The sequence below is a fragment of the Telmatherina bonti genome, assembly GCF_933228915.1.
Source record: "Telmatherina bonti genome assembly, chromosome: 23".
Classification (NCBI taxonomy): domain Eukaryota; kingdom Metazoa; phylum Chordata; class Actinopteri; order Atheriniformes; family Telmatherinidae; genus Telmatherina; species Telmatherina bonti.
In genome coordinates, this window is record NC_136632.1 from 4,589,763 (window position 1) to 4,609,601 (window position 19,839).

Below are 19,839 nucleotides of genomic sequence, written 5' to 3' on the forward strand. Positions count from 1 at the left end.
GTGAAAGGCTATGTTCTAACTGGTCTGTCACCAGTAAGCCAACATGCTAACTGGTATGAAAGGTTATGTTTTAACTGGTCTGTCACCAGTAAGGCAACATGCTAACTGGTATGAAAGGCTATGTTCTAACTGGTCTGCCACCAGTAAGGCAACATGCAAACTGTCATGAAAGGCTATGTTCTAACTGGTCTGCCACCAGTAAGGCAACATGCTAAATGGTTTGAAAGGCTATGTTCTAACTGGTCTGTCACCAGTATGGCAACATGCTAACTGGTATGAAAGGCTATGTTTTAACTAGTCTGTCACCAGTAAGGCAACATGCTAACTGGTATGAAAGGCTATGTTCTAACTGGTCTGGCACCAGTAAGGCAACATGCTAACTGGTATGAAAGGCTATGTTCTAACTGGTCTGGCACCAGTAAGGCAACATGTTAACTGGTATTAAAGGTGTTCTAGCTGGTCTGTCACCAGTAAGTCAACATGCTAACTGGTATGAAAGGCTATGTTGTAGCTGGTCTGTCACCAGTAAGGCAACATGCAAACTGGTATGAAAGGCTATGTTCTAACTGGTCTGCCACCAGTAAGGCAACATGCTAACTGGTTTGAAAGGCTATGTTCTAACTGGTCTTTCACCAGTAAGGCAACATGCTAACTGGTATGAAAGGCTATGTTCTAACTGGTCTGCCACCAGTAAGGCAACATGCTAAATGGTTTGAAAGGCTATGTTCTAACTGGTCTGTCACCAGTAAGACAACATGCTAACTGGTATGAAAGGCTATGTTTTAACTGGTCTTTCACCAGTAAGGCAACATGCTAACTGGTATGAAAGGATATGTTCTAGCTGGTCTTTCACCAGTAAGGCAACATGTTAACTGGTATGAAAGGCTATGTTCTAGCTGGTCTGTCACCAGTACGGCAACATGCTAACTGGTATGAAAGGCTCTGTTCTAACTGGTCTGTCACCAGTAAGGCAACATGCTAACTGGTTTGAAAGGCTCTTAAGCAGCTGCGGTCGCTGTGACGACGCCAGTGTGACCACTGGTTTGGAAGTACCATAGATCTGTAGATCTCATCTATTGTTTCTCTGTTCTCTAAAGAAGTTTCTTTTTCCTTTTTAAGAATTATGTAATGTTTATTTTTAGAACATGATGTGACAGGCTGCTTTTCTGCGACATCAATGATACTTATTTCCAGCTCCAACAGGCAGCGACTGACAGATCATTAAAAAAAATAATAAAACTACATCTAACGTGCAACTTTTTTAACCAGCTGGAATATTTTGTCCCAGATAACTGAGAACCATTAGAGTCTCTGAAGGAAATTAACAGGTTTTCTAGTGCGAACCCCTGCAGACTTGTTATATTTACTCGTTAGTGAAGAATGTGCGACATCCTTCACAAAGGGTTTGCTTGCTGAGGCGACGGTGAGGTTACTACGGGGATCCGGTGCCAACAAAGCAGCTCAACAATCATGGAAAGTTCGGCACATTTGACAGAAATGTTGCCGGTGTGTCATTTCTACATATATCTCAACCTTTTGGAGACAAACAACAAGCCAGTTTTCTTCCAACACCAAATGCTTTTTCTGCGTTTGCTGTTCACAGACTGACAAAAAAAATACAGGGTGCGAATGTTTTTTTTAATGTATTTATTTATTAAAATATTTCTTTGTTATTTAAATGTACTTATTTAAAAAGGTGTTGATAATATGCAATTAATAAATCTGTATTATATGATTAATAAATTATTATATAGTGATAGAATAACTTCATCGTCATCTTTTCTGTGACTGAAACATTAAATCATGTCTGACTTTAATGCAGAAGATCAACAGCATCCAGTTTGACTGCTGAACTTGTCCCATGCACACAGAGATTCCTTCTGATTTTCTCAATCTACTGATAAAATTATTCACTGCAAATGGTGGGATCTTAAAAGACTTAAACATTTTATGCTGAAGAATATTTTTTGTCTCTCAATTTTCCCACCTGAGAGACTCTACTTCTCTAAAGTGCTCCTTTCATATCCAGTCATTACTGACTCGTAGCCCCTAAGCTTGATTAGTTGTCAAACGCTCCTGCAGTTGTTTAGATCTCAGTTACTTTCCAGCCTTTTGTTGCTCCTATTCCAGCTTTTGCTGTGTTGCTGCCATCAGGTTAATAAACAAGCTCATATTTTCTATGAAAAGGTAAAAAAATGTGGAAATTTTTATGGTCTGGCTTAGATTTTCATATATGTCATAGTCCTAGCGTATAATCATTTCTGAGTCTGGCTTTGTGGGCTTTCTGAAAAGGTCATGATGAACTTCACAACTTAAGCTTAGTTAGTGTCTGCTTATTCCCCTTTACAGACATAGCGATGTGTAGATCTGACATATCTGCATTCAGACATCTGGGATCTGATTAGTTAGAACACTCTCTTCCTTGAAGAGGGTTACAGCTAACAACAGACATTTCTTGTTTAGAATAACATAGATTCAGGGCAGACAATTGACACCCCTATGCGATGGTTCAGCCTGGAACACAGCTAGAGCATTCCAGACTTCTGCCCCGTCGGATCTCTGGACTGTCTCTCCAAGTTGCAATTGGTATTATTCTGTTCTTTTTTTATTTTCTGTTCAATAATCTTTTTCACTTCAGAACCAGACTCCTCGTCATTGACAGACTTTTTTGCACAACAATAATATCTGATATGTTGTTTATAAATAAAATACAAGTCGATGAGATTTGAAGATCTCTGTTTTTATTGGCTTATTTTGCAGATTAAAAACTTGTTTTGGGATTGGTTGCTTAAATGAACTACAGTTATGCTCATACAGGTAACTTAAAAAGATGGTTTTGGGTTGAATTTTAGTGATATGTATGAAAGGATCCAGGCTTTAAAGGGTTAAGCCTGAAGGGACAATGGCTTCCGCTTTGCAAACCTCATAAACTAATTAAGCTCATGAACATTTTGTAGATTCAGTGATGAATTAATTCCTAAAAGTAAATTCATTCAGCCGTAATTAGCTGATTTGATGTTGCACTTCTGTTAAATGATGAATAATATTGACTGAAATCATTTACTGAACTTACTGAACGCTGCTGCATCTAAAACTCACTCAAAATGTAAAGCAGCAGTCATTATCTGCTAATTTGATAATAAATCCATCTTCTGGCCCTCTGTAGGGAAGACAGGGAGCCTTAAGATTCATCATGTGCTGATAAACTCTGGGAACAGCTTCTGAAGGGCAGCAGAGGAGTTTCTGCCTCCCAACATTCACACTCATCACATGAAATCAGAGACGAGGGCAAGATGGAGCAGCTATAATGATCCACTTTGGACCTCCGTTTAGGTCTGATTAGCCTGCCCAGGCTGCTGTTAGAGGAGTTAGTGGTCCGTTCACGTCCACTGTCAGAGAATATAAGAGAGATACATGTCCTGTCAGCGGCACTGAAAACAATGAAGGGAGCGTTTGAGGGAGAGGTAACTTACAGACATTTTGGCTGGAAAGTAAAAGCACAAGTGGAGATGAGGCTTTGTTTTGCTTTCAGGACTTTAAACATTATGTTCTATCAAAACTGAATATAAATCCATGGTTTATTTCAGGAGTGCCCGAACTTTTTGCCTCCAAGAGTCAAACTAATCCAGTGAACCACGGGGATAAACACTGCAGCTTTAAGGATGAAACACAAGTAAATGTCTGAAGTATTTTTAATTATTGTTCAATAGCTAATAGAGTGTATTTGTTCCAATCAGGACAAATAAAATGTTTAATAAATAATCGATGTAGCAAAAGAACAATAAAACCATAGTTAGAGGGGCAAGAAACAATAATTACAGGCACTAAACTGCATCATGTCAACAACAAATAACAGCATGTTGAACAAGGCAAGTTGCTGATACTCAGTGGGACACATGAAGATGATCTTTGGACAGTACCGGTCTCTTCATGTTGGGTTGCACCTGGCTCCCTGACAAGGTGAGGATGTCATTAAGGTGTGAGTCAGTCAGGGTCTGTCTGTGTCTGAACCATAGACTGTAAATAAAAAGATGGGCGGAGCCTCCGTGACGTCACCCGTAGGTTTCTGAAGAGCTGAATTGAAGCTCGGTGGGCGGTTCCTACCATCACCATCTTGGCAGGGGCATGCGCGTCGTCTCACCCGGACGATACAAATATGGGCAAAGAGGTGGAGCTGAGAGGGGGGCTGTGAGCGTCATGGTGGATGATTGACATCAAGCAAACTCCGAGCTTTCTGTAGCTAAAAGCTAACCGAGCTAACCCGGAGATAACAGGAGCTAACCAGCTAACGGAGGTAAGCGGGCTAAAGCTAAGTCACATTGATAACCGACTAAAAACCGCGGTTGTTCTACGTTCTTCTTACTTGAAGCGGGAGATCGGTACCTGTCAATCAAAAGGACACGCCCCAAAATATGCTGAATTTTGAGATTAAATTACTTTTAAACGGGCGAGTTAGAAAAAAGTGGATGAAGAGGGAACTGCAGTTTTATGCACTTCTGCATCGGCTTCACTTTTAACCGCCTGAGGTTGCCGCTTGGTCTGGACTCACTGAGGTTCATGACACTGAAAGCGTTGTCTTTTCATCAAGCTTGTATGAACAACAACAAGCGGGTCAAAAGCAATATGCAGGCGGCCAATTTTGGCCTGCGAGCCCCACTTTGGGCATCCCTGGTCTATTTAATCAAAGACAGTTTGATTACTTCTGAAAAAGGATTTTTCTTAGTACTAGTTGAAAATAAAGATTAAAATAATTCTGACGGTATACGTGTTTGTGCAGAACTGACATCTTTGAAAAAAGGATTTTATTTGTATTTTTTTCCACCCAAGAAAACAAATGGAAAAATGCAAATTAGTGCACAAAGTGTAACGAAGGCTGTTGTTGCAAGGCAACTGTCTCCCTGGAGAGCAGATGATGCTCCCTGTAGTGTCGGGTGGAAAGCTCTGCTCTGCATGTATAAATAGAAACAGATGATGCAAAATATCAGATGGATGCCTTACTCAAGCAGGACACTCTGTGCAGGGGTCATGTCTGGGAGGGGAGAGGGGGGGTTGTTGGTTCAGCAGGATTGTGGGTGTTTACCAGCAGCTTGAATGCTGCTGCTGCCTGTGTGGTGAGGCTGGATTACATCTGCTGCTGTTATGAGGATGACAGCTATAAAAGTGAATCTGCTTTGCAACATGGGAACATTTTTGGGTTTTTAACTGACTCTCAACGTGACTAATTATTTTTAAAAACCTAAATGTCCACAAGCAAGCTGATCAGGTCGACACAGCAGCTCCTGGTTTCTGCAGTGAAGGGCAACATATGTGTGTTTTCTCTTTGCTTGTAGAAGGAATAGAAAAGCCATGCTAAACCGGCTGTTGGCAGTCTACAGTAACAGAGAGGTGTTATGTAATACATTTTCTCTTCTTTTTTTTCCCCTTCAGTTGCTCAAAGCTCCTCCTGCCTCAACAACATCCAGTTCGCCTTCCTTCAGGGCTTTCTGAGGATTCACATCACATCTATCCCTTTAAGGGGCCGCATATGACGTCGCAGTGTTGAATGGTACAGCCAGCCTTGCAGGAAAACTGGGAGGGAACTTGCCATTGAGGAAAACTTCAAAACAATGCACTTCCAAGTAGAGTGTGTCGCGCGCCTAAGTTTCTGCGCCGCAGCTGCGCGTAACAGGACGCTGGTGAGGAAACTTTGGTCTGGCTGTGCAGCAGAGCCACAGCTTCAGCGAGCCTCAGCAGCAGCAGGATCCAGTTCATCTGCAAGTACCAGAAAGTATTTGGGAGTGCAGGGCTGCAGACATGCGTCGGACGCGGCGTACAGCCGGGCCTTCGCGGCGGCCAGAGACCATCCAGAACAGTTCTGGGGTGAGATGGGTCGACACATAGACTGGTTTGAGCCATGGGTTAAAACTTTGCACGTTGAGGATCCTGTGTTCCCAAACTGGTAGGTTTTCCAGCATTACAGGTCTATTACAAGGCGAAACATCATTCTGACGTCGCACGTGAAAATGACGTAGAGTTTCAGAGTCCTTCCTTCACCTGGTCATATCTCAGTGATGAGAAACAGTGGATCATAAACATTATTTCCTGCTTTTCACACAAACGTGAAGCTTTCCCTGTAAGAATTTTTTTTTATTTTGGAAAATCAGAGCATGTGTTGCACAAATGAAAGACTAAAATCAGAAAATCAGCCAATCACACAGAATGTCAGAAACATTGTTGGGCTAGTTTATGCTCAATATTAAAAGTGCCCAAAACCTGTCTGTCCTCTGTGTTCATATCCATGTTGTGTCGCAAAAAACCAACCGGCAACCTCCAAAATCTGCAGTTCTCCCTTCATCCACTAGGGCAGGGGTGTCAAACTGCAGTCCTGGAGGGCCGGTATCCTGCAGGTTTTTGTTGTCTCCATACTCCAACACACACCTGACTGACACTCAAACAGGTTGACAAGAAGCAGCTGGATCCATTGATTTGAATCAGATGTGTTGGTGGAGGGAAACAACAAAAACCTGCCGGATTCCGGCCCTCGAGGACTGGATTCTGACACCCCTGCACTAGGGGCTCCAAACAGAGCGAATCCTCATAGACTCCCATGTTAAAAAGACCAACTTCACAGCAGAAATAAACATGTTTACAGCAGAAATAAACATGTCTACAGCAGACATAAACATGTTTACAGCAGAAATAAACATGTCTACAGCAGACATAAACATGTCTACAGCAGAAATAAACATGTTTACAGCAGACATAAACATGTTTACAGCAGACATAAACATGTTTACAGCAGAAATAAACATGTTTACAGCAGACATAAACATGTTTACAGCAGACATAAACATGTTTACAGCCTGGCACAAAAATCCATTTTAGGTTTAATAAGTCAGGTTTACCTTCATGATAACTGTGGGGGGAGTGAAATGTTTTCTAAATCCTTTGTTTAAAAGTAATTTCATCTCAAAATTCAGCAGGCGTGTCCTTTGGTTGACAGGTACCCGATCTCCTGCTACAAGAAGGCAGAGAACAGCCATAGTTTTTAGTTAACAGCGTAACTTAGTTTTAGTCCGCCTATCTTTGTTATCCAGTTAGCTCCCAGTAGCGCTGGGTTAGCTCTGCTAGCTCTTAGCTACAGGCAGGGTAAAGTCAGATATATGTCAATCATCCACCCCGAACTTCACAGCCCCCCCCCCCCCCCCCCCCCCCCTCCTCTCAGCTCCACCTCTTTGGCCATGTTTGTATTTTCCGGGAGAGACGACACACTAAGATGGCGACGTGGGAACCACCCAATAAGCTTCAATTCAGCTCTTCAGAAACCTCTGGGTGACGTCACGAATGCTTCACCCATCTTTAGTTCATGATCCAAATGCAATGCATGAAGCAGTATCACCAGAAATTGGCGGGGGCAGTGTTGAGCAGTATAGCAAAAAGAAGAAGAAGATACAGAAACTGTGGAATTTTTAAAGAAAGGCAGTGCAGATATGTACAAAACTGCAAACCTGACGTTGGCAGAGAACTGGCGCCATCTTTGCTGTTGTCTGAGACGGTTCTCAGAGGGGAACGCTGATCTCCGTGCTGCCCTCTAGTGGATGTTTTACTTTAAACCATGTCCATGTAAAGCGTTTATGATGTATGTGATTTGTGATGTAAACATAAGCAGCACATTGTCAGTAGCTATCAGGAAAACTAGCATTTCAATGCGAAACAATCACACACACCCTTGTGCTCTGAAACAGAAGATAATGCTTTGTTTGTCTGGGTGGTAAAGTCAGCATCAGTACAGCCCAGTGTTGCAGGAAGAATCTGCCTTTAGTGTGGCGCGGTTAAAGTGAAGGACTCAGCTGCCTTCTGTCTTTGGCCCCTCAGATAGCTTCTGTTTGAACTGCTTGCTGCTCTTTGTCTGCTTTCACTGAACCGCTGCCCGCTTGAAGACATTGATTAGTTGTGTGCTACTGGCAGGCAATGATCTTTCCTTTGTGTTGAAAACGGACCTGAACCACATCGGCAGACCCTGTTTTTACATGTATGTTTGTTTTTGGGTTGAAAATGTCCTTCTCTGCCGTCAGGTTTGTTGGAGGAAAGTTAAACATGTGCTACAACGCAGTGGATCGACATGTAGAAAGCGGCCGTGGAGAGCAGCCTGCAGTCATTTATGACAGCCCAGTGACTGCAACTAAACAGATAATCACATTCAAGGAGCTTCAGGAACAGGTAAATAGAACTAACTAGACAGCACAGAGGACCACAGCAACCTGGAGGCACACTGTTAGAACCTTTTGAGGCATATACCTTGTTTAGATTTAAGAACTAAAGGATTTATTGGTTTACATTTTGCATTTATGGAGGCTATCTCTGAAGTTCTTCTGCATGACAAGTTGGGCCAGCTTCATCATGGAGCTCAGACACATTCAATAAGATAAAGGGAAGAAAAATACATGAAAGATGTCCTTTAATGACCTTTATCGAAATGTTTTAACTGAACAGAAGCTTTCTTTTTGGGTTTTGACTCCAAGTTAACAAACGGGATCTTGAATTATTTCCAACCGTCCAATCAGGTGAAGACTCTGAGGTGGGGAATCAGTGAAGATGCATGTTAATATCAACACTGTCGCTTCTGTTGTGACCCAGGTGTCCAGGTTAGCAGGAGTCTTGGTGAAGAATGGGGTACGGAAAGGCGATCTTGTTGTCATCTACATGCCCATGGTGCCCCAGGCCATGCTCACCATGTTGGCATGTGCACGGATCGGTGCCCCACACAGCCTGATCTTTGGTGGCTTCGCCTCCAGAGAGCTTTCTATCCGCATCGACCATGCCAAAGTAAGGAACCGCTGCTCACGTGTTGGATTGTGTCATTTCTATCGAGCCAGTATCACAGACTGAAATGTCTCTGTGTTGATTTGTGAAGCCGATTGTTATTACAGAACCAAGAAATGATTTCACTGTCTTATTTCTTATTTGCAATTTTCAAGATGTTGGTCATATCCTGTTAAATATGAAAAAACAAACACAGAATGAGGCTGATTGTTTATTAAGCATAAAATGAATCAATCAGAAGGAAAACAACATTTCTTTATTATTGCTCTGAAAGAATTGAAAGGAAAGTAAATGTCTCTGACAGTAGATATTATAACAGGGTTTTGAGAGAAATTCAGGCCTATAAAAAGGTGCACAAGAGGATGGTAAATCCTCAGGTCTTTTAGATTGAATTGATTTTAGAAGAGGACCAGGATCAGGATCAGGATCAGGATCACCACTTGGTTAAAACCGTATAGACTCAACAAACAAAAATACTTTGATGTAGAAATGAAATCCATCAGTTCATTCATTCATTCATTCATTATCCTATCCGCTTAGCCCGATGAAGGGTCGCGGGGAAGCTGGAGCCTATCCCAGTAGTCTTTGGGGAAAGGCGGGGTACACCCTGGACAGCTCGCCAGTCCATCGCAGGAATTCCATCTGTTATAAACTTAAAATCTTATATTGTTGGAAAGTTTGTTTTTTTGCTTTATGAATGGATCCTGCCTCTTCTCTGTCACATTGGTCAGACTGCTGCTGTGGGATGGTCTTGTATCCTGCAACCAGCCAGTCATTAGTCAGCTAAAGTAGTTGTTTGTCGCTCTGGTACCAACAGCAGCTTGTGTGATCACTGGGCTTGAGGTCAGGACTGCAGGAAGGACTTTTTATCTTCTCCACTCCCAAATTCTGGAGGTAGTCTGTAGGGGTTATCTTGAAGGACAGAGTTCGGCCTCAGACTTGAAACCCTTTGATTTCTGTGATGCTGATAAACCTCCATGCATTCCCCCCATGTGTTGAAGCTGCACCTGAAGGCTGTCAAGGCAAAACTCCAAGGAAAAACAATATGTCAACCTTTATTGAAACGGCTGCTGATACACTACACCTTGGTGTATGAATAGATAAACTGACCCTCTTTCCGTCAAGGACCTGTCCAAGAAGGCCGCGAAAGCCAAAAAAAAAGCAATACAGTGGGATAAAAATTTATTAAAAATATTGATGTTTTCTTTTGGACTATGCAGATTTTTTTATACCAACCACAGGATTAGATGCATTCCCTGGAGAAGAAAACACTTGACGATGATAAACAGAAAATTCATTGGAAAAAAAAGAAAACATGCAATCTGGAAAATATTTTTCATGGGGCCCGACCAAGCGGCAACCTCCGGTGGTATAAAAATTATTTCCTATGCGAAAGTGCCAAAATTTGCAGTTCCCCCATCATCCACTAGGGGCTCCAAAACAGCGAATCCCCATAGACTCCCATGTTAAAAAGACCAACTTTACAGCAGAAATAAACACGTTTACAGTAGAAATAAACATGTTTACAGCCTGGTACAAAAATCCATTTTAGGTTTAATAGGTCAGGTTTACCTTCATGACAACTGTGGGTGGAGTGAAGTTTTTTTCTAACTCGCTCGTTTGAAAGTAATTTAATCTCAAGATTTGGCGTATTTAAGGGTGTGTCCTATAGACTGACAGGTACCTGATCTCCCGCTTCATGTAAGAAGAACGTAGAACAACCGCGGTTTTTAGCCGGTTAACAACGTTACTCAGCTAACCAGCTTACCTCCGTTAGCTGGTTAGCTCCTGTTATTTCCGGGTTAGCTCAGTTTGCTTTTAGCTCCACATAGCTCAGAGTTCGCTCGATGTCCATCATCCACATGACGCTCACAGCCCCCCTCTCAGCTCCACCTCTTTGCCCATATTTGTATCGTCCGGGCGAGACGACACACATGCCCCTGCCAAGATGGTGATGGTAGGAACCGCCCACCGAGCTTCAATTTAGCTCTTCAGAAACCTAAAGGTGAGGTCACGGAGGCTCCGCCCATCTCTTTATCTACAGTCTATTGGCCTTACAGACTGTAGAGATGTAGGATTGCCACTAGTTGCAGAATCTCATGTCGACGTCGCTGCATGATTCAGGCCTCATTTTTCCAGTGAGGAAGACGTCTTCCACAACTGACACACTTCCTCCATTCAAACCCATCAGTGCAACGATCAGCATTACATTCTCCATGTCTTCTCCACACCATGAGACCAGCATCTAGCTGGCTGCTATAGCAGAGTCCATGCTTACAGGTGCTTCTAATCAGATTCAAGAGTCCAAAGCAGAATCAGCTATTTGCCTTGGCTGAGAAGAATTGGCTAAATTTAAAGGGCACAACCCACATACTCAACTGCGCTGCTCATCCCACAGATGACTTTTCTCTTTATAAACGTGGGTCCATTTAAAAGTAAAACAAACTTTCCAACAGTACGAGATTTATAAGAAGCATTGTCACCAAGAAGTAATCCACAAACACAAATTTCTGTAAGTTTATTTAACAAAAAGAGGCAGAGAGGTGAAACTAAACAACAAATGCCCAACCTCGGTTTTAGTGTCTGTGTTCACCAAACTTCTTAATCTGAAAATTCACAGGAAGCAGACTCTGTAGGAATGCCTTATGTGTGTTGTATATTAGAGAGGCTGCGTTTGAACTGACTTGCCAATATTTACATTCATGATGCTGTACGGCTGTGGCATTTCAGCTCATCTTCATTCCAACTGATTGCCTGTGTTTTCTGTCTTCCTGCAGCCCAAGCTGTTGGTTACAGCCTCATTCGGCATTGAGCCAGGTAGAAGAGTCGACTACATCCCTCTGGTGGAGAAAGCCCTGGAGATGAGCTCACACAAGCCCTCTAAAGTCCTCATTTACAACCGGCCCAACATGGTGAGAAAACACCAGAATCTGACGTGCTGAAAATAACAAACATGCTAGCTATGTGAAAGAATGTGAACATGACTAAAACTGATTTAGCTAGTTTGGGAGAAAATATTTATTTTAATTTTTTTCCCAATGAAACGGTTTGATCACTCTACTTTTCAAAGGATTACTGCCCTGCGGTGGCGAGATAGGGTTACAAATCTCTTACAAAGCAAACAAAAAGGTGTGTGGTTGCTGCAGATGTGTGTGGTGTATGGAGGTCTGGAACTGGTTTGGAAGCAGGCTGAGATGTCTTGGATAATTATAAATTCACTGCACACCATGATGCGGTAATATGTTTACAGCCAAAGATTCTGTTCAAAGATAGATGAAGCCAAATGCAGCGACTGCCAGCTGGTTGCTCTGGAGCAGATTTGACGCCTAGCGTTGCAGTTTAAGCCAAGTTTACATGTAGTGTAACAGGGATGTTAGGTTGTTGGGTTATTCACACCAAACAGTGTCTTGTCTTTAGTTTTCCACCCTGGAAACATTGAAAAACACAAGAGATGCTGAGCTTTCTGATTCGACTTTAGTTTTTTAACCGCTTCTTTTAATTACATGGTTGCATGGTTCTTGTTTTTCCTTTTATTCTGTTTGTTTGTTCTCCTCTAGGTTGTGGCTTAATGATTCAGAATATTTATGTGAGCTTGCATGGTTTCAACATCACATTTTTTTTTCACTGGTAAAATGCTGTTTTTTGTTATTATGAAACAGTTGACATTAAATCATTAAAAACTGTTCATAACAAATATCAGAATGAAAAAAAACTACATTAAGTTGTTTGGACTGTTAAAGGGCTTTGCCTGTCAGGTAAAGAGACTGTACTTAAATCTTGAATAAAGTTCAGCTTTATTCGTAGGAATTTCCGGACATTTAGTTTCCTGCAACAGGGGTACAAAACCTTTGTCACAGCACTGGATCTACCATACTACTCAACTATGAAAAGGGACAACAAAAACATTGTAAAGGACTAAATGTCACCCCAAACACTGGCAAAAAGACAAGGCAAGAACTGGTTGGCTGCTGAGAGACTTGCAGTGCAGTGAAGCATGGTGGCGGCAGTATCATACTTTGGGATTGCTTCTCTTCATCTGGAACTGGAGCTTTTGCTGTAGTGCAGTTTTTCTCAAATCCAGTCCTCTTTTATTTCATTCAGGTGTGTTAAGGTAGTAGGTAATCTAAACGACTCTAAAAACCAGTCAGGTTGGCCCAAAACATTCAGGTGTTTGCTAGAAAGTTGAAGCTGAGGGGGGATTTTAGCCCAAGCAGCATCTGCATCAGTAAAAGAACCAGAGGGGAAATTAAAGTTTTAGAGCGATCCAGTCAGAGCCCTGACATTTCCTCATAATCTGACAGATTTGTAATCTGGTTGAAGGGAAGAATGGGAAACTCTGCCAAGTCAAGATGTTCCATACTTCTAGCATCAAATCAAACGGGGTTTCAACAAAGTATTAATGTAGGAGTGTCCACCATGACTCTGCCAGTTTAATGTATTTGTTTTGTTATTATTACTTTTTATTAAAGATAATTTACAAAGGTACAGTATGTAAAAATGACTGAGCATAGCAATGACTTCAAATGCAAAGATGGTGGCCATCAGTGGCCAAAATCCGTCGAGACATAAACCTTTGTCTGAGAGTGGATCCAGTGGCTTCAGGTGCAGGTACTACTTTGATTTACATGTATATTGTCTTCTTCTATGCTGCTTTTAGGGTATTTCTTATCCCAAACAGTGCTCTAGCTCCTATCAAACAAAGGTGGTACTGCAGGTTTTAAATTCAAAGGACACACAGTTGTTTGTCCATTCAGGGACACCATAGCAAAAATGGTGGCACAAATATGGGCGCTGCCAAGTATGTGGCCTCAGGGCAAGTAGGTTAAAATGATTAGATACACAATTTTGCTTGCTTTATTTCTGCATTTGACCTTTGACTTCATTGCACACTGGACCTTTAAAGGTGGGAAAGTTTGGACATTGTTTACTTTTTTAACATCACAGAAATCTGGCATTTTAACATGGCTGTACAAAGTTTTTATTATCCCCTGTATGGTTTACTAATTAGGTCTTTAAAGTGATTGCATTTAGTAATAAGTAACAGCTGATCAACCTTAGGTGTGCTTGGTATCTGGGCCCCTCGTGTGTGACCTTCACCATTCGTACACAAGATAAAAACCAGGCTTCATATCTAGAAGTGTGAACTTTGAGGTTGGCGGTATTGTTTCATTTTCAGGATTTTCCTAGTTAAGAGAGCACCTGGTGTTTTCCTCACACACTGAAAACACAAGCAACCCCACATCTTCCAGGAAACTGTATCTAATGTTTGAAACAAATAGCAAACTTGAATCTTATGTGCATGATTTCTTTGCCATGCAGTCAGCTGGATCTTCTGCTTCTGCAGACGCTTGGGTTGCTAAAGGAATTAATGAGTCCTCTCAGGGTCTTTCTGGTGAGCCTCTTTAACAGAAAGGGGCTGGGGTATGTCTAAAAGGTAGCTAGATTTCCCACTAGCTTTTTTTTTCTTTTAAAAAAGATCAGTGTTAAGTCATGTAAACTGGAGAATCTCTGTGCTGGCCTGGAACTCACTGGGGAGTTCCACACATCCAGAGGGGGTCAGTGGCAGGGCTGGGGCTGTATTGGGAGAGTTATATGAAAACTACTCACACAAAAATCATGCTATAAGCCCAACTGATATAAATATATTGAGTTATTTAGTATCTGTGTGGTATATCTGCACTAGCTTTGGCCTCATGGCGAGCTGTGGTAGCTGTGGCTTTGTGCCTGAAAGCACGTTTGGTTCTGCTTCGCTTGTATACACACATTAATCAGACATTGCTTCATTTAATGGTTGGCAAAAACACTCTTGCATTTTGCGTTCTCGCATTAAATGCCGTCTCTCTGAGGTTTGTTTGGCTCAGTGGTGTAATGAAATGAACAGGACTCGGTCCCTGCAGTCCGCAAAGGAGCAGCTGAACTTTGGCTTCGTCATTAAACCGAGTTCAGAGAATTGACTGGAAATTGATCTGAGCGAGTCTGAATCTGAGTACGTTTCCTGAATGCCACAAGTCTAATCACCTGAATTAACTCATCATCAGCTGCTCGTATATAAACTGAATTATTGTTTTCACAAGGACTTTGTTATGGAAGTTATCACTTTCTTTTTCATCAGGATAAAGTGTCGCTGAGTCCAGAGCTGAGTCTGGACTGGGACGAAGAGATGGCCACCGCTCAGCCACACGACTGCGTTTCTTTGCCCTCCAACCATCCTCTGTATGTTCTCTACACATCTGGAACCACTGGAACACCAAAGGTACTGACTTATGCATTGTTACAACAAGTAAATTAAGTATTGATCACAATGTTTTTCTCAGTAAAAATATTTCTTATTGTGCTGTTGACATGAAATTTTCACCAGATTTTGGTAAAAACATGAATTATTGGTTTATAACAACAAACCAAAACACATTGGTTCAGAGATAAAGTCATGTGCAGTGATCTGGAAAAACATGGAATGGAAAGACAAGAAAGCAGCTGGAATCTGGCTGATTGGGAAGTAATCCTCCCCTTTTCACTGCTAACGAAGATGGGATCCCTCACAATGGTAAACATCACCAGTTCCAACTTTTTACAGACGTGTTGCTGCCATCAGATTCAAAATCAGATCATATTTTCTGTCAAATTGTAAAAATTTTCAGCTTCAACATCTGATGTGTTGTTTATACCTTATTTGGATGAACTTTTGGTGTCTTTGTACCCTGCCTGTCCATTCATTTATTCAGTTTCTTACCTGCTTAATCCGGTTAACGGTGGCGGGGAAGCTGGAGTCTATCCCAGCAATCATTGGGCGAGAGGCAGGTACACCTGGACAGGTCGCCAGTCTTTCAACAGAACATGGATGCTGTTTAATCTGGCAACCATGTCAGAAGACCATTTGTGTGGACTTGTGGGAAAGATATTAATCTGTCTCATTATTTACATCAAACTAACTTAAATCCTGAATGATGGTAATGGTGGTCTCTGTTACGACAGGTGAAACCTGATGGAGGAAAAACAGCAGTAGAACTCAGGACCATGTTTCATTGTGAAAGTAAGAAATAACAATGTGAAGGACCTGAAGGACTGAGCATCTGCGGAGAAAGAGTAAAACCAGTCAGGATGGGGAGCAAAAAGACTGGAATCTGAAGCTGGAAGGTCATGTGGCCTGCTAAGTCCAGATTGACCCTGTTACAGAGCATCAGGGTGAGAAGAGAGGCATATGAAGCGATGCAGACATCATGTCTAATGTCTTCTGTACAAGCCTGGAGTCTATCTGGAGCCGCTGGGACCAGGTCTAGGATAGGGTCTAGGATCAGGTCTAGGTTCTGGTCTAGTATCAGGTCTAGATTGAGGTCTAGATTCAGATTTAGGATCAGGTCTAGATTCAGGTCTAGGATCAGGTCTAGGATCAGGTCTAGTATCAGGTCTAGATTCAGGTCTAGGATCAGGTCTAGGATCAGGTCTAGATTCAGGTCTAGATTCAGATTTAGGATCAGGTCTAGGATAAGGTCTTGGATCAGGTCTAGTATCACGTCTAGGATCAGGTCTAGGATCAGGTCTAGGATCAGGTCTAGGGTCAGGTCTAAGTTCAGGTCTAGGACCAGGTCTGGGATCAGGTCTAGGATCAGGTTTAAGTTCAGGTCTTGGATCGGGTCTAGATTCAGGTCTGGGATCAGGTCTAGGATCAGGTCTAGGACCAGGTCTAGGATCAGGTCTAGATTCAGGTCTAGGATCAGGTCTAAATTCAGGTCTAGATTCTGGTCTAGATTCAGGTCTAGGATCAGGTCTAGATTCAGGTCTAGGATCAGGTCTGGGTTTAGGTCTAGGACCAGTTCTAGGACCAGGTCTAGGATCAGGTCTATGTTAAGGTCTAGATTCAGGTCTAGGATCAGGTCTAGGATCAGGTCTACGTTCAGGTCTAGGATCAGGTCTAGGATCAGGTCTACAAACAAGTCTATGTTCAGGTCTAGGATCAGGTCTAGGATCAGGTCTAAGTTCAGGTCTAGGATCAGCTCTAGGATCAGGTCCTGGATCAGGTACAAGATCAGGTCTAGGATGAGGTCTAGGACCAGGTCTAGGATCAGGTCTTGGATCAGGTCTACGACGAAGTCTATGTTCAGGTCTAGGATCAGGTCTAGGTCCAGGTGTAGGACCAGGCCTAGATTCAGGTCTAGAATCAGGTCAAGGATCAGATCTAGGATCAGGTCTGGGTTTAGGTCTAGGACCAGTTCTAGGACCAGGTCTAGGATCAGGTCTATGTTAAGGTCTAGGATCAGGTCTAGATTCCGGTTTAGGATCAGGTCTAGATTCAGGTCTAGGATCAGGTCTAGATTCAGGTCTAGGATCAGGTCTAGATTCAGGTCTAGATTCAGGTATAGGATCAGATCTAGATTCAGGTCTAGATTCAGGTCTAGGATCAGGTCAAGGATCAGATCTAGGATCAGGTCTGGGTTTAGGTCTAGGACCAGTTCTAGGACCAGGTCTAGGATCAGGTCTAAGTTCAGGTCTAAGTTCAGGTCTAGGACCAGGTCTAGGATCATGTCTTGGATCAGGTCTACAAACAAGTATATGTTCTGGTCTAGGATCATGTCTAGGATCAGGTCCTGGATCAGGTATAAGATCAGGTCTAGGATGAGGTCTAGGACCAGGTCTAGGATCAGGTCTTGGATCAGGTCTACGACCAAGTCTATGTTCAGGTCTAGGATCAGGTCTAGGTCCAGGTGTAGGACCAGGTCTAGATTCAGGTCTAGATTCAGGACTAGCGTCAGGTCTAGATTCAGGTCTAGGACCAGGTCTAAATTCAGGTCTAGGACCAGGTCTAGGATCAGGTCTATGTTCAGGTCTAGGATCAGGTCTAGGACCAGGTCTAGGTTCAGGTCTAGGATCAGGTCTAGGACCAGGTCTAGATTCAGGTCTAGGATGAGGTCTAGGTCCAGGTTCAGGTTCAGGTCTAGGATCAAGTCTAGGATCAGGTCTAGAATCAGGTCTAGGATCAGGTCTAGTTCCAGGTCTAGGATCAGGTCTAGATTCAGGTCTAGATTCAGGTCTAGGATCAGGTCTGGATTCAGGTCTAGGATCAGGTCTAAGTTCAGGTCTAAGTTCAGGTCTAGGATCAGGTCTAGGATCATCTCTAGGATCAGGTCCTGGATCAGGTATAAGATCAGGTCTAGTATGAGGTGTAGGATCAGGTCTAGATTCAGGTCTAGGATCAGGTCTAGTTCCACGTCTAGGATCAGGTCTAGATTCAGGTCTAGGATCAGGTCTAGATTCAAGTCCAGGATCAGGTCTGAGTTCAGGTCTAAGTTCAGGTCTACGATCAGGTCTAGGATCAGGTCCTGGATCAGGTCTAGGATCAGGTCTAGGATGAGGTCTAGGACCAGGTATAGGATCAGGTCTTGAATCAGGTCTACGACCAGGTCTATGTTCAGGTCTAGCATCAGGTCTAGGTCCATTTGTAGGACCAGGTCTAGATTCAGGTCTACTGTCAGGTCTAGATTCAGGTCTAGGATCAGGTCTAGGTCCAGGTGTAGGACCAGGTCTAGATTCAGGACTAGCGTCAGGTCTAGATTCAGGTCCTGGATCAGGTCTAAATTCAGGTCTAGGACCAGGTCTAGGATCAGGTCTAGGATCAGGTCTATGTTCAGGTCTAGGATCAGGTCTAGGACCAGGTCTAGGTTCAGGTCTAGGATCAGGTCTAGGACCAGGTCTAGATTCAGGTCTAGGATGAGGTCTAGGTCCAGGTTCAGGTTCAGGTCTAGGATCAAGTCTAGGATCAGGTCTAGAATCAGGTCTAGGATCAGGTCTAGTTCCAGGTCTAGGATCAGGTCTAGATTCAGGTCTAGATTCAGGTCTAGGATCAGGTCTGGATTCAGGTCTAGGATCAGGTCTAAGTTCAGGTCTAAGTTCAGGTCTAGGATCAGGTCTAGGATCATCTCTAGGATCAGGTCCTGGATCAGGTATAAGATCAGGTCTAGTATGAGGTCTAGGATCAGGTCTAGGAACAGGTCTAGATTCAGGTCTAGGATCAGGTCTAGTTCCACGTCTAGGATCAGGTCTAGATTCAGGTCTAGATTCAGGTCTAGGATCAGGTCTAGATTCAAGTCCAGGATCAGGTCTGAGTTCAGGTCTAAGTTCAGGTCTACGATCAGGTCTAGGATCAGGTCCTGGATCAGGTCTAGGATCAGGTCTAGGATGAGGTCTAGGACCAGGTATAGGATCAGGTCTTGAATCAGGTCTACGACCAGGTCTATGTTCAGGTCTAGCATCAGGTCTAGGTCCATTTGTAGGACCAGGTCTAGATTCAGGTCTACTGTCAGGTCTAGATTCAGTTCTAGGATCAGTTCTAGGATCAGGTCTAGGATCAGGTCACGGATCAGGTTTAAGTTCAGGTCTAGGACCAGGTCTAGATTCAGGTCTAAGGTCAGGTCTAGATTCAGGTGTAGATTCAGATCTCGGATCAGGTGTAGGATCAGGTCTAGGTTCAGATCTAGGATAAGGTCTAAGTTCAGGTCTAGGATCAGGTCTGGGATCAGGTCTAGGATCAGGTGTAAAAGCTCAGGTCTAAGTTCAGTTTTAGGTTCAGGTCTTGATTAAGGTCTAGGATCAGTTCTAGGACCAGGTCTAGGATCAGTTCTAGATTCAGGTCTAGGTTCTTGTCTAAGATCAGGTCCAGGGTCAGGTCTAGGTCCAGGTGTAGGACCAGGTCTAGATTCAGGTTTAGATTCAGGTCTAGATTCAGGTCTAGGATCAGTTCTAGGATCAGGTTTAGATCCAGGTATAGATTCAGGTCTTGGATCAGGTAAAGGATCAGGTCTAGGATTAGGTCTAGGTTCAGGTCTAGATTCAGGTCAAGGATCAGGTCTAGATTCAGGTCTAGATTCAGGTCTAGGATCAGGTCAAGGATCAGATCTAGGATCAGGTCTAGGACCAGGTCTAGATTCAGGTCTAGGATCAGGTCTGGATTCAGGTCTAGGATCAGGTCTAAGTTCAGGTCTAGGATCAAGTCTAGGATCAGCTCTAGGATCAGGTCTTGGATCAGGTCTAGGATCAGGTCTAGGA

At 43.0% G+C, this 19,839-nt stretch overlaps 1 protein-coding gene across 3 annotated transcripts in view; it reads left to right on the forward strand.

The window, feature by feature from the left end:
• Nucleotides 1-5,202: 5,202 nt before the first annotated feature.
• The window catches only part of acss3 (acyl-CoA synthetase short chain family member 3), a 60,321-nt gene continuing 45,684 nt past the window's right edge, over nt 5,203-19,839 (forward strand). For 2 of the 3 annotated variants that reach the window (XR_013771806.1, XM_079263541.1), the window contains exons 1-6: nt 5,203-5,307; nt 5,428-5,938; nt 8,055-8,199; nt 8,617-8,805; nt 11,580-11,714; nt 14,915-15,055. Coding sequence is in view for 1 of the 3 variants with exons in the window: in XM_079263541.1 (XP_079119667.1) it covers nt 5,607-5,938; nt 8,055-8,199; nt 8,617-8,805; nt 11,580-11,714; nt 14,915-15,055 (942 nt within the window). In the remaining 2 variants the exon portion in view is untranslated. Of the gene's footprint in view, nt 5,308-5,427; nt 5,939-8,054; nt 8,200-8,616; nt 8,806-11,579; nt 11,715-14,914; nt 15,056-19,839 lie in introns of those variants that run through there. The other variant, XR_013771807.1, reaches the window with a different exon arrangement.